Genomic DNA, 14,502 nt, shown 5'->3' on the forward strand with positions numbered 1-14,502 from the left:
ACTGTGTCCTCTTTATCGTCTTCCATTTAGAAAGCTGCTCTGGCCCAGTCCGTGCAGTTGTGATTGAAATGAGCTGTTAGAATCTCCTGTGTTACTTGTCTAGGATCACCACGATCACTAAAAACAGATTATCTGCTCATCCCCAGCATCGAAGCACTGACCACACTCGATCAGCTCCGCTGGGCAGGGCCACATTGTCCGTATGCCTGACACGAGACTCCCAAAGCAAGCGCTCTACTCGGAACTCCTACACGGCAAGCGAGCCCCAGGTGGGCAGAGGAAACGTTACACGGACACCCTCAAAGCCTCCCTGATAAAATGCAACATCCCCACCGACACCTGGGAGTCCCTGGCCAAAGACCGCCCAAAGTGGAGGAAGAGCATCCGGGAGGGCGCTGAGCACCTCGAGTCTCGTCGCTGAGAGCATGCAGAAAGCAAGCGCAGGCAGCGGAAGGAGCGTGCGGCAAACCAGACTCCCCACCCACCCTTTCCCTCAACCACTGTCTGTCCCACCTGTGACAGAGACTGTAATTCCCGTATTGGACTGTTCAGTCACCGGAGAACTCACTTTTAGAGTGGAAGCAAGTCTTCCTCGATTCCGAGGGACTGCCTGTGATGATGATGGTGCTGATGCTGTTTATGGGAGCTTGCTGTGCGCAAATTGGCTGCCGCGTTTCCCACAATTGCAGCAATTACCTCAGCCCGAAATCCCACCCTCCAACGCCTCCCCTCCACTTCCCAGCTGGATGCGTCTGTCCTCGCCTGGTAGCCACTCCCTTTCTATCCAATCGTTTCCGGAGATTTTCCTGCAATTGCTTGTCTTCCAGTTCCCGCACCGTTACCTCTGGTGTGTGTGTGTGTGTGTGTGTGTGTGTCGCTGCAAGGTTCTATCCTTGGCCAATCTCCCCCCTGCTAACTCTTTTTGGGGTACACCGTCCCTTTAACGGGCTGCGTGGCCCGCTCAAAATCTCGCGCATGCGTGAAATCTCACGTTGAAAAAACCTGCACATTGTCTCCAGACAGATTGTTCCCTCGGGCTGGAGAGTCTGGAACCAGGGGTGGTCACAGTCTCAGGATAAAGGGGTCGGCCTTTATCGAGAAAGACTTGAAAGAAAGACTTGTACTGCACCCTGTGCGGAGGGGAGCGGGTAGGTCCGAGGGCCTCCTCGTAGAACTGCTCCTGGGCCTGGCCAAGGGGGCCATCAGCCGGTCCAGGCAGCGGGCGGTCGAGGGGGTCGTTCAGCCCGACTGCCTGCCTCTCTTCCGCGGGTACATCCGAGCCAGGGTGCCCCTGGAGATGGAGCACGCGGTGTCCACCGGTACGCTCGCGGCCTTCCGCGAGAGGTGGGCACCGGAGGGACTGGAGTGCATCATCACGCCCGGCAACCAAATTTTAATTGACTGTTTAAAGTTTCCGTTAAAGTTTCATTTGTTAATTTGTGGGTTCTAGTGCCCTTGCCAAAAAGGGGCGCTTGATTTAACGTTCGACCAAAATAGTTGCATTTCTATAGCACCTTTCACGACCACCGAATGTCTCAAAGCGCTTTACAGCCAATGAAGTACTTTTTGGAGTGTAGTCAATGTTGTAATGTGGGAATGACTGAGATGAAGAGGAATTTCTTCACTCGGAGGGCTGTGAATGCTGAGTCGTTGAGTATATTCAAGGCGGAGATCGCTAGATTTTTGGGTCTATGGGGTTCGGGCGGGAAAGTGGAGTTGAGGTCAATGATCAGCTATGATCTTATTGAATGGCGGAGCAGGCTCGAGGGGCCGAATGGCCTACTCCTGCTCCTATTTGTTATGTTCTTATGTAGTTGCATGGCTGTGTGGCTTAGCAAAACTCGGCTGCTCTGTGTCCTAACTCGCACCAAGTCCCGCTCACCCATCACCCCCTGTGCTCGCTGCCCCGCGTCCTAACTCGCACCAAGTCCCGCTCACCCATCGCCCCCTGTGCTCGCTGACCTACATTGACTCCCGGTTAAGCAACGCCTCGATTTTAAAATTCTCATCCTTGTTTTCAAATCCCTCCATGGCCTCGCTCCCTCCCTATCTCTGTAATCTCCTCCAGCCCTACACCTATCCCTATCTCTGTAACCTTCTCCAGCCCCTACACCCCTCCCTATCTCTGTAACCTCCTCCAGCCCCTACACCTATCCCTATCTCTGTAACCTTCTCCAGCCCCTACACCCCTCCCTATCTCTGTAACCTTCTCCAGCCCCTACACCCCTCCCTATCTCTGTAACCCCCTCCAGCCCTACACCCCTCCCTATCTCTGTAACCTCCTCCAGCCCTACACCCCTCCCTATCTCTATGTCTGCTCCAGTCCAGAGAAAGATCACAGCCTCAGTTGCCTGCCTTAATGAAAATTTCTTACTAAAGAAATCCTATATTCTCTCATCGATTTACTCTTCCAACCATTTGCTGATATATGATATGCTCAGCCACCAACATGACTTTAGAAGAAAGAGTCTTGATGGAAGTACTGGCCCTCTAACCTTCAGCAGGTTCGACCCTAATCTCTGGAATTCCCTCCCTAAACCTCTCCGCCTCTCCTCCACACCAGCCCCCTCCCACCCCTCTCCATCTCACCCCATCCCCATATCCTTCTATTCCTTTCTCCCTCATGTGTTTATCCAGCCTCCCCTTAAATACATCGATACTATTCGCCTCAACCCCTCCCTGTGGCAGCGAGTTCCACATTCTCACCGCTCTCTGGGTAAAGAAGTTTCTCCTAAATTCCCCGTTGCATTTATCGGTGACGATCTTATATCAGCTGTGACTCAGGCCTAGCTCAGTGGGAACAGACTGGGGAATTAATCTCGCAATTGTCTCGCTCTTTATTCTCTCAAAACTCGACAGACGAGGATGCTGCCTGGACTGGAGAATTTTAGCTGTGAGGAAAGATTGGATAGGCTGGGATTGTTTTCTTTGGAACAGAGGAGGCTGAGGGGAGACCTCATTGAGAGGTATAAAATTATGAGGGGCCTGGATAGAGTGGATAGAAAGGGCCTATTTCTCTTAGCAGAGGGGTCAACAACCAGGGGGCATAGATTTAAAGTAATTGGGGGGAGGTTTAGAGGAGATTTGAGGGGAAATTTCTTCACCCAGAGGGTGGTGGGGGTCTGGAACTCACGACCTGAAAGGGCGGTAGAGGCAGAAACCCTCACCACATTTAAAAAGTACTTGGATGTGCACCTGAAGTGCCGTAACCTACAGGGCTACAGACCGAGAGCTGGAAAGTGGGATTAGGCTGGGTAGCTCTTGGTCGGCCGGCGTGGACACGATGGGCCGAATGGCCTCCTTCTGTGCTGTAAATTTCTGCGATTCCTTACAATCAGCCACTTGCGGCCTAATCCTGTGGAGCCATTGGAGTCGATGTTTTTTTTAAGAGTAATGTCGACCGTTGCTAAATAAAGTGAACCAGGATTCCCTGTCTGCGGCTGAGAAATGCATGAAGGGATGCTGACTATCCCGGGGAACGGTAGTGCTCCCACTGGTAGTGACACTAAGGGGGTGAAATTCAATATCGCCCCGTTCGGGGGGGGGGGGGGTAACATTCGGGAGGCACGAGACTTTAGCGCTAGGCATGGAAATCCCGCCCCCATCGAGAAATTCGGGTTCCCGCCAGAAGTGGAGATTAAAATAATTAACCTCGACACAGTCTACACAAGAACATAAGAAATAGGAGCAGGAGTCGGCCATTCGGCCCCTCGAGCCTGCTCCGCCATTCATTACGATCATGGCTGATCCGATCATGGACTCAGCTCCACTTCCCTGCGCGCTCCCCATAACCCCTCAATCCTTTGGGAGGACAGACGCACCAACATTAGCGTACGCTGACACCCAGCTCTACCTCACCACCACATCTCTCCACCCCTCCACGGTCTCTAAATTGTCAGATTGCTTGTCCCCCACATCCAGAGCAGACATTACTCCCGACTAACTGTTTGAAAGACCGAAGCTATTATCTTAGGTCCGTGCCACAAACTGCGTTCCCTAACCACCTACTCCATCCCTGCACCAACGTTAGCATCTTCGACCAGGCCAACATCCCCAGCATCGAAGCACTGACCACACTTGACCAGCTCCGCTGGGCGGGCCACATTGTCCGCATGCCCGACATGAGACTCCCAAAGCAAGCGCTCTACTCGGAACTCCTTCACGGCAAACGAGCCAAAGGTGGGCAGAGGAAACGTTACAGGGACACCCTCAAAGCCTCCCTGATAAAATGCAACATCCCCACCGACACCTGGGAGTCCCTGGCCAAAGACCGCCCTAAGTGGAGGAAGAGCATCCGGGAGGGCGCTGAGCACCTCGAGTCTCGTCGCCGAGAGCGTGCAGAAACCAAGCGCAGGCAGCGGAAGGAGCGTGCGGCAAACCAGAATCCCCACCCACCCTTTCCCTCAACCACTGTCTGTCCCACCTGTGACAGAGACTGTGGTTCTCGTATTGGACTGTACAGTCACCCGAGAACTCACTTTTAGAGTGGAAGCAAGTCTTCCTCGATTCCGAGGGACTGCCTGTGATGATGACAACTCGGTGCAGTTGCGCCTCCCGTATGCACCCAACAGGGGGCGCCAACATGGCACAAACGCCTTACCGCCCGTGGACTCAGCTCCACTTACCCGCCCGCTCCCCGTAACCCTTAATTCCCTTGTTGGTTAAAAATCTATCTATCTGTGACTTGAATACATTCAATGAACTAGCCTCAACTGCTTCCTTGGGCAGAGAATTCCACAGATTCACAACCCTCTGGGAGAAGAAATTCCTTCTCAACTCGGTTTTAAATTGGCTAGTTGTGGCAGGTCTCTCAATGGCGGAAAAAGCCGAGCTTTGCAGAAAAGTCTCTTCCCCCACCCCATTAGCGCCAACTTTCCAGCCACAGGCAGGCGTTCCTGAATGACCGCCATTTGGGAAGCAGATTTAAATAAGCTGCTTATATTTCTGTACTTTATTTTTATACAGGCGACATCTCACTTTTAAAAGGTTTAAGCTGATTGGCAAAAGAGCCATTGGCGACACAAGGGGAAAACTTTTACGCAGCGAGTGGTTAGGATCTGGAATGCGTTGCCTGAGAGGGTGGTGGAGACAGACTCAGTGGAATTGGATAGATACTTGAGGGAGAAACACATTGCAGGGATGTGGGGAAAGAGCGGGGTCAGTGGGACTGCCTGGATTGCTCTTCGAAAGAGCCTAGATGGGCCGAATGGCCTCCTTCTCTGCACAGTTTTGGTCTCCTTATCTAAGGAAGGATATATTTGCCTTGGAGGTGGTACAACGAAGGTTCACCAGACTGATTCCTGGGATGAGACGGTGGTCCTATGAGGAGAGATTGAGGAGATTGGGCCGATACTGTCTGGAGTTTAGAAGAATGAGAGGTGATCTCATTGAAACACACAAGATTCTGAGGGGGCTTGACAGGGTGGATGCAGGGTATTTCCCCCTGGCTGGAGAGTCTAGAACCAGGGGTCACAGTCTCAGGACAAACTCCAGACAGTATCGGCCCAATCTCCTCAATCTCTCCTCATAGGACCACCCTCTCATCCCAGGAATCAGTCTGGTGAACCTTCGTTGCACCACCTCCAAGGCAAATATATCCTTCCTTAGATAAGGAGACCAAAAGGGGTCGGCCATTTAGGACTGAGATGAGGAGGAATTTCTTCACTCAGAGGGTGGTGAATCTTTGGAATTCTCTGCCCCAGAGGGCTGTGGGGGCTGCATCATTGAGTATATTCAAGAACATAAGAACATAAGAATTAGGAACAGGAGTAGGCCATCTAGCCTCTCGAGCCTGCTCCGCCATTTAAAAAGATCATGGCTGATCTGGCCGTGGATCCAGCTCCACTTACCCGCCCACTCCCCATAACCCTTAATTCCCTTATTGGTTAAAACATTCAAGGCCGAGATCGATAGGTTTCTGGACTCTCGGGGAATTGAGTGATATGGGGATCGGGCGGGAAAGTGGACTTGAGGTCGAAGATCAGCTATGCTCTCATTGAATGGCAGAGCAGGCTCGAGGGGCCGTATGGCCAACTCCTACTCCTAATAAAAAATCTTTTTTCCTCTTTGTCTATAATGGCAGATGGTCATTACTGCGCCATTCACACCCTATCCAGATTAACATAAGAAATAGGAGCAGGAGTCAGCCATACGGCCCCTCGAGCCTGCTCCGCCATTTAATACGATCATGGCTGATCCGATCATGGACTCAGCTCCACTTCCCTGCCCGCTCCCCATAACCCCTTATTCCCTTATCGGTTAAGAATGATCAGTGAGGCCTGCATTTCTATAGCGTCTTTCACGACCTCAGGACGTCCCAAAGCGCTTTACAGCCAATGAAGTATTATTCGAAGTGCAGTTGCTGTTGTAATGTACGTAGTTATGACTCTGTTCAATCCTTTATTTTTCCCATCCTCTTTTTTTGAACAGAACGATAAATCTGTACCGGCTTCAAATAATTAGGTTCCGCTTTGGAGTTCTGCTGTTTCTTTGCATGAACAGCTTCTCCTTGTGTCATCAACCAAATTAATTAAAATGTTGGTGAATGAGCCAAACTCAGCAAAAAAACTCTTCATTAAATAGATATTAGCCCTTATTTCATTAGGGCTGGACTTTCGCTCCATTCAGAGTTAAGTGAGTTTGGGAAACGGCATTCATCATATCGCATCCAAGTTCAGTATTATCCAATCATACGGCAAAGGGGAGGGGCAACAAGGCAAGGGAATACACAATAAATGGGAGGATACTGAGAATATAAGAACATAAGAAATAGGAGCAGGAGTAGGCCATACGGCCCCTCGAGCCCGCTCCGCCATTTAATAAGATCATGGCTGATCTGATCATGGACTCAGCTCCACTTCCCCGCCCGCTCCCCATAATCCTTTACTCCCTTATCGCCCAAAAATCTGTCTATTTCCACCTTAAATATATTCAATGTCCCGGCTTCCACAGCTCTCTGAGGCAGTGAATTCCACAGATTTACAATTCTCTGAGAGAAGAAATTTCTCCTCATCTCAGTTTTAAATGGGCGGCCCCTTATTCTAAGATGATGCCCGCTAGTTCTAGTCTCCCCCATCAGTGGAAACATCCTCTCTGCATCCACCTTGTCAAGCCCCCTCATAATCTTATACGTTTCGATAAGATCACCTCTCATTCTTCTGAATTCCAATGAGTAGAGGCCCAACCTACTCAACCTTTCCTCATAAGTCAACCCCTTCATCCCCGGAATCAACCGAGTGAACCTTCTCTGAACTGCCTCCAAAGCAAGTGAGAGTTGTGGAGGAACAGGGGGACCTGGGAGTGCAGGTTCACAGATCCCTGAAGGTAGCAGGCCAGGTAGATAAGGTGGTTAAGAAGGCATATGGAATACTTGCCTTTATTAGCGCAGACATAGAATACAAGAGCAGGGGGGTTATGCTTGAACTGTATAAAACACTGGTTAGGCCGCAGCTGGAGTACTGTGTGCAGTTCTGGTCACCACATTACAGGAAAGATGTGATTGCACTGGAGAGGGTGCAGAGGAGATTTACAAGAATGTTGCCTGGACTGGAGAATTTTGGCCATGAGGAAAGATTGGAGCTGCTGGGTCTGCTTTCTTTGGAACAGAGGAGGCTGAAGGGAGACCTGATTGAGGTGTGTATAATTATGAGGGGCCTGGATAGAGTGGACAGGAAGGACCTGTTTCCCTTAGTAGAGAGGTCAATAACCAGTGGGCAAAGGTTTAAAGTCATTGGTAGATGCATTTGAGGGGAAATTTCTTCACCCAGAGGGTGGTGGGGGTCTGGAACTCACGGCCTGAAAGGGTGGTAGAGGCAGAAACCCTCACCACATTTAAAAAGTACTTGGATGTGCGCTTAAAGTGCCGTAACCTACAGGGCTACGGACCGAGAGCTGGAAAGTGGGATAAGGCTGGGTAGCTCTTGGTCGGCCGGCACGGACACGCTGGGCCGAATGACCTCCTTCTGTGTCGTAATTTTTCTATGATTTTATTCAGCCCTTTGTGCCTGTTCCAGCTCCTTGAACGAGCCCTCCAATTAATTCCATTCCCCCCCCCCCCCGCGACCTGCCACTTCCATTGTCTGTCCCAATTGTTTTTCCATTCGGAACCATCTCCACGTAGCTAGAAAATAGATAACAGAGAAAGTAAAACACTCCTGGTGCTTGGGAACGTGGAGGTGGTGGTGTTCCCATGCGCCTGCTGCCCTTGTCCTTCCAGGCGGTAGAGGTCACGGGTTTGGGAGGTGCTGCCGAAGAAACCTTGGCGAGTTGCTGCAGTGCGTCTCCTTACGAAAGGAGTGACAAACAGCTGCAGGACACTCTCAAAGCTTTGTCATTAAGTCTTGCCAATATCGAGGTTATAGAATCATAGAACGGTAACAACACAGAAGGAGGCCATTCGGCCCGTCGAGCCCATGCTGGCTCTCTGCAAGAGCACCTCAGCCAGTCCCACTCCCCCGCCCTTTCCCCAGAGCCCTGCCAATTTTTGTTCCTTCAGGTACTTATCCAACTCCCTTTTGAAAGCCACGATTGAGTCTGCCTCCACCACCCTCTCAGGCAGCGCATTCCAGATCCTAACCACTCGCTGCGTAAAAATGTTTTTCCTCATGTCGCCTTTGGTTCTTCTGCCAATCGCCTTAAATCTGGTTCTCGACCCTTCCACCAATGGGAACAGTTTCTCTCTCTCTATTCTGTCCAGACTCCTCATGATTTTGAACACCTCGATCAAATCTCTCAACCTTCTCTGCTCCAAGGAGAACAACCCCAGCTTCTCCAGTCTATCCCCGTAACTGAAGTCCCTCATCCCTGGAACCATTCTCGTAAATCTCCCCTGCACTCTCTCTAAGGCCTTCACATCCTTCCTAAAGTGTGGTGCCCAGAACCAGTTGAGGCCGAACCAGCGTTTTATACCGGTTCATCATAATTTGCACACTTTCGTACTCTATACGTGAAGGTTAAAGTGAATTGCTAACTATTGGATTAAATGTAGCCATTTATGGTTATATTTTAAGTCTCCAATTCTGCCCTCTTGAGCATCCCTGATTATAATCGCTCCACCGTTGGTGGCCGTACCTTCTGTTGCCTGGGCCCCAAGCTCTGGAACTCCCTCCCTAAACCTCTCCACCTCTCTACCTCTCTTTCCTCCTTCAAGACGCTCCTGAAAACTTACCTCTTTGACCAAGCTTTTGGTCACCTGCGCTAATTTCTCCTTATGCGGCTCGGTGTCAAACTGTTTTATCTCATGATATTCCTGGAAAGCGCCTTGGGACGTTTCACTGCGTTAAAGGCGCTATATAAATACAATGTTGTTGTTGGTGTGTGACGTATTTGACAAAGTTAAGCAATGAACTCAGTGATTGATTAAAATGCGTGTGTCAGCCATTTAGCTGGATATATGTCCAGATATACTCTGGAGATTAAGAGATTTAAATGCTTTGAAGAAAAGATGAAATATGGTACCCAGTATTGGCATTTGGCTCATCATCATCATCATCATCATCTTAGGCAGTCCCTCGGAATCGAGGAAGACTTGCTTCCACTCTTAGCATGAGTTCTTAGGTGACTGTACAGTCCAATACGGGAATTACAGTCTCTGTCACAGGTGGGACAGACAGTGGTTGAGGGAAGGAGTGGGTGGGACTGGTTTGCCGCACGCTCCTTCCGCTGCCTGCGCTTGGTTTCTGCATGCTCTCGGCGACGAGACTCGAGGTGCTCAGCGCCCTCCCGGATGCACTTCCTCCACTTAGGGCGTTCTTTGGCCAGGGACTCCCAGGTGTCGGTGGGGATGTTGCACTTTATCAGGGAGGCTTTGAGGGTGTCCCTGTAACGTTTCCTCTGCCCACCTGGGGCTCGCTTGCCGTGTAGGAGTTCCGAGTAGAGCGCTTGCTTTGGGAGTCTCGTGTCTGGGGCATGCGGACAATGTGGCCCTGCCCAGCGGAGCTGCTCGAGTGTGGTCAGTGCTTCGATGCTGGGGGATGTTGGCCTGGACGAGGACGCTAACGTTGGTGCGCCTGTCCTCCCAGGGGATTTGTAGGATCTTGCGGAGACATCGTTGGTGGTATTTCTCCAGCCACTTGAGGTGTCCACTGTACATGGTCCATGTCTCTGAGCCATGCAGGAGGGCGGGTATCACTACAGCCCTGTAGGCCATGAGCTTGGTGGCAGATTTGAGGGCCTGGTCTTCAGACACTCTCTTCCTCAGGCGGCCGAAGGCTGCACTGGCGCACTGGAGGCGGTGTTGGATCCCGTCGTTGATGTCTGCCCTTGCTGATAAGAGGCTCCCGAGGTATGGGAGGTGGTCCACGTTGTCCAGGGCCGCGCCGTGGATCTTGATGACAGGGCGGGGGGCAGTGCTGTGCGGATGTATCTTCAGCGGATGTGTCGTCCAACAGACTCACCTCAACGCCTAATGTTCTTTTTGTTGTTACAGAACCATGCGATGACGCAACACACTAGTTAATGCCCCGACAAGGTGCTTGCCTGTGTGCTTCGGGAAGGCGACTTCAGTAAAATGACATGACTTCCGCACGGGAGTGTTTTCAAAAGACAGACATTTTGGAGTGGAAATAAAAAGAGCATTGTATTATAATATAAAGAAAAAACACACTAAACTTGCATCAGTCGAAACAAATGATTTTTTTTTCATGTTGTTTGAACCTTTAAGCCAACATACAGATTTTCTGTGTGTGTGAGTGTGTGTGTGTGTGTGTGTGTATATATACTATATATAGTATATATAAAGTGTTACACATGCATTATGTTACTGATCCCTTTGGCCAGTCCAGAGCTGACCCTCCCCTCCCACCCCCCATGCCCCCCTCCTCACCCGCCCCAACAAACATGGACTGTATCTGTAAGCATTGCCATAATACCAATAGCATTATCATACATGTGATAGGTGTACTGTATAGCAAACATCGAAGCCTTTCCTTCTAGAAGTCACTGGGGGAGACCTTTGTGTTCAAACTTTCTTTAACAAACTTCTGTACAATCAACTTTCCAAGTCAAATTAAATCATGCTTACCCATAACTGTTATTAGTGTTTATTCTGCTGTCTGAAACTGGATTTTACTGGAATAACTGTGTTCATATTAAGAAATAAACCCCCATGTATCATTGACGTGCTTTTTTTTATCTTCCCCGGGTGGTTATCTGCTCGAGGGTTCGAGGAGACGGTGGAAACCAAGGCAAGGCTCATTCTCCAGCTCGACATTTGACCCCGCGACCTACCCTCCTCTCCACACCAGATGTCCCAGAGTGCATGACCCTTAACTATTGCATTATGGGTGCCCAATTTACGCGACTGTGAAATACCGACGTCGTCTTAAAATGCCTTTTTCTAAGCGCTGTCGGTATAAATGAGCAGCACGAGGCATGGGGGGGCAGGTTTGCGTTGTTTACCGCGAAGTCACGAACGTCCGCCGCCCTTCGCTCTGGGCTCAATTTTCCCCGAAGCATTTTTTTTTTGGCGTACTTGAAGAGTCACGCCCGATTTTTGGGGGCCCAAGTACGGCAAAAGCAAAAGTGTTGTAAGATTCGCCTTAGGATCTCTTCATTTTGGCGAGGCCTAACCCGAGGGGGGGGGGGGGGTGTGGGGGGGGGAGGAGGCGGGGCCTTGATCTGCGCTAAAAAGATCGGGCTGCCATGGTAACCAGGGACACAATGCGAGCTGAAGCATACAGCCATCTCCCAACACATTAAAAGACACGGTCACTGCTTCGGATCTCTCGCTCTCTCTCTCTCTCTCTCTCTTGATTGGGGAACCTGGGGATTTTTAAGTTAGGCCAGAAAAAGCAGCTGCCCCAAAAAAAGTGGCACAAAAACTGGGGAAAATTGAGCCCATTAATGGGTCTAAATGAAAATCGGGGGGGGGAGACTTACAGTATTGTACATGAAGTACTTTGGTTTTCAAAATTGACATGGTACAGTAAGTCTTATATGCTCTTCTATTGAAGATTTAAACAAGAAACTTTAGAGGCAATTTTACCTGGCAAGAACTGAGTGGCTAGGCAGTTAAACCGCCCCCTTCCCACTAGGTCCTTCCTTAACTGCTGAGTCAGAAGGTCGTGGGTTCAAGACCCACTCCAGAGACTTGAGCACAAAAAACTAGCCTGACACTCCCAGTGCAGTGCTGAGGGAGCGCCGCACTGTTGGAGGGGCAGTACTGAGGGAGTGCTGCACTGTTGGAGGGGCAGTACTGAGGGAGTGCTGCAGTGTCGGAGGGGCAGTGCTGAGGGAGCGCCGCACTGTCGGAGGGGCAGTACTGAGGGAGCAATGCACTGTCGGAGGGGCAGTACTGAGGGAGCGCTGCAATGTCGGAGGTGCTGTCTTTCAGAGGAGACGTTAATCCGAGGCTCCGTCTGCCCCCTCAGGTGGCCGTAAAAGATCCCATGGCACTATTTCGAAGAAGCTTAGGGGGAGTTATCCCCGGTGTCCTGGGACCAATATTTATCCCTCAATCAACATAACAAAAAAGCAGATTATCTGGGTCATTATCACATTGCTGTGTGTGGGAGCTTGCTGTGCACAAATTGGCTGCTGCGTTTCCCACATTACAACAGTGACGACAATCCAAAAAGTACTTCATTGGCTATAGAGCGTTTTGGTTCATGCTGAGGCCCTGAAAGGCGCTATAGAAATGTAAGTTCTTTATTTTGATGAAGATCGTCTTCATATGGCATCATCGGGGTCCGATTGCTATTTTAACCAGTGGCCGAAATGGCTCCTCCCTCCCCGGCAAAAGTGACGGCACAAGTTTCCTCCAGCAGTGGCCCAAAGAGATAACTTTTTAAAAACTTTCCTTGTGGTGGTACAGGGGGGGCACGAGCGCTCCTCTAACCCCCACGAAGAAGATTTCGGCCTTCACTTTGCCCCAGGCTGTATCTCCCCCCCACCCGCAACACACCCTTCCCAATTTCCAGGACCTCCCCAAATTGGCTGTCGCATTTCCCATATTACAACAGTGACGACACTTCGAAAAGTACTTCATTGGCTGTAAAGTGCTTTGGGACATCCGGTGCTGGTGAAAGTAATGAATACTTTGCGTCTGTTTTCACAAAAGAGAGGGGTGATGCAGACACTGTTATCGAGGAGGAGGAGTGTGAAATATTAGATGAAATAAATACAGTGAGAGAGGAGATATTAAGGGGTTTAGCAGCTTTGAAATTGGATAGGTCCCTAGGACCGGATGAAATGTTAAGCGAAGCAAAAAAGGAAATAGCAGAGGCTTTGACCATCATTTTCCAGTCCTCTCTGGCTTTGGGTGTGGTGCCGGAGGACTGGAGGACTGCTAATGTGGTACCTTTGTTTATGAAGGGAGAAAGGGATAGACCGAGTAATTACAGGCCAGTCAGCCTAACCTCAGTGGTGGGAAAATTATTGGAAAAAATCCTGAAGGACAGGATAAATCTTCATTTAGAAAGAAATGGATTAATCAAGGACAGTCAACATGGATTTGTTAAGGGAAGGTCGTGACTAACATGACTGAATTTTTCGAGGAGGTAACCAGGAGGATCGATGAGGGCAGTGTGTATGATGTAGTGTATATGGACTTTAGCAAAGCTTTTGGTAAGGTCCCACATGGCAGACTGGTCACGAAAGTAAAAGCCCATGGGATCCAGGGCAAAGTGGCAAGTTGGATCCAAAATTGTCTCGGAGGCAGTAAGCAAAGGGTAATGGTTGATGGATGTTTTTGGGACTGGACGGATGTTTCCAGTGGGGTTCCACAGGGCTCAGTACTGGGATCCTTGCTTTTTGTGGTATATATCAATGATCTAGACTTGAATATAGGCAGTATGATTAATAAGTTTGTAGATGATACAAAAATCAGCTGTATGGTTGATAATGAAGAAAAAAGCTGCGGACTGCAGGAAGATATCAATCTACTGGTCAGGTGGGTAGAACAGTGGCAAATAGAATTTAATCAGAAGAAGTGTGAGGTAATGCATTTGGGGAGGTCTAACAAGGAAAGGGAATACATATTAAATGGTAGGACACTCAGAAGTGTAGAGGAACAAAGGACTCTGGGAGTGCATGTCCACAGATCCCTGAAGGTACCAGGCCAGGTGGAAAAGGTGGTTAAGAAGGCATACGGAATACTTGCCTTTATTAGCCGAGGCATAGAATATAAGAGCAGGAAGGTTATGCTTGAACTGTATAAAACACTGGTTAGGCCACAGCTGGAATACTGCGTGCAGTTCTGGTCACCACATTACAGGAAGGACATGATTGCACTGGAGAGGGTATAGAGGAGATTTACGAGGATGTTGCCGGGAGTGGAGAATCTAAGCGATGAGGAAAGATTGGATAGGCTGGGTTTGTTTTCCTTGGAACAGAGGAGGCTGAGGGGAGACCTGATTGAGGTGTGTAAAATTATGAGGGGCCTGGATATAGTGGATAGAAATGGCCTATTTCCCTTAGCAGAGGGGTCAATAACCAGGGGGCATAAATTTAAAGTAATTGGTAGAAGGTTTAGAGGGGATTTGAGGGGAAATGTCTTCACCCAGA

General features: G+C 49.8%; 1 protein-coding gene across 1 annotated transcript in view; it reads left to right on the forward strand.

Annotated features, from left to right (window-relative positions):
- Nucleotides 1–11,114, forward strand: part of LOC139261518 (zinc finger protein 521-like) — a 671,704-nt gene extending 660,590 nt beyond the window's left edge. Inside the window, exon 8 of the mRNA XM_070877069.1 lies at nt 10,427–11,114. Coding sequence (XP_070733170.1) covers nt 10,427–10,456 — 30 coding nt within the window. The 3' untranslated portion in view covers nt 10,457–11,114. The remainder of the gene's footprint in view (nt 1–10,426) is intronic.
- Nucleotides 11,115–14,502: the final 3,388 nt, after the last annotated feature.

The sequence above is a fragment of the Pristiophorus japonicus genome, chromosome 1, assembly GCF_044704955.1.
Source record: "Pristiophorus japonicus isolate sPriJap1 chromosome 1, sPriJap1.hap1, whole genome shotgun sequence".
Lineage (NCBI taxonomy): Eukaryota > Metazoa > Chordata > Chondrichthyes > Pristiophoridae > Pristiophorus > Pristiophorus japonicus.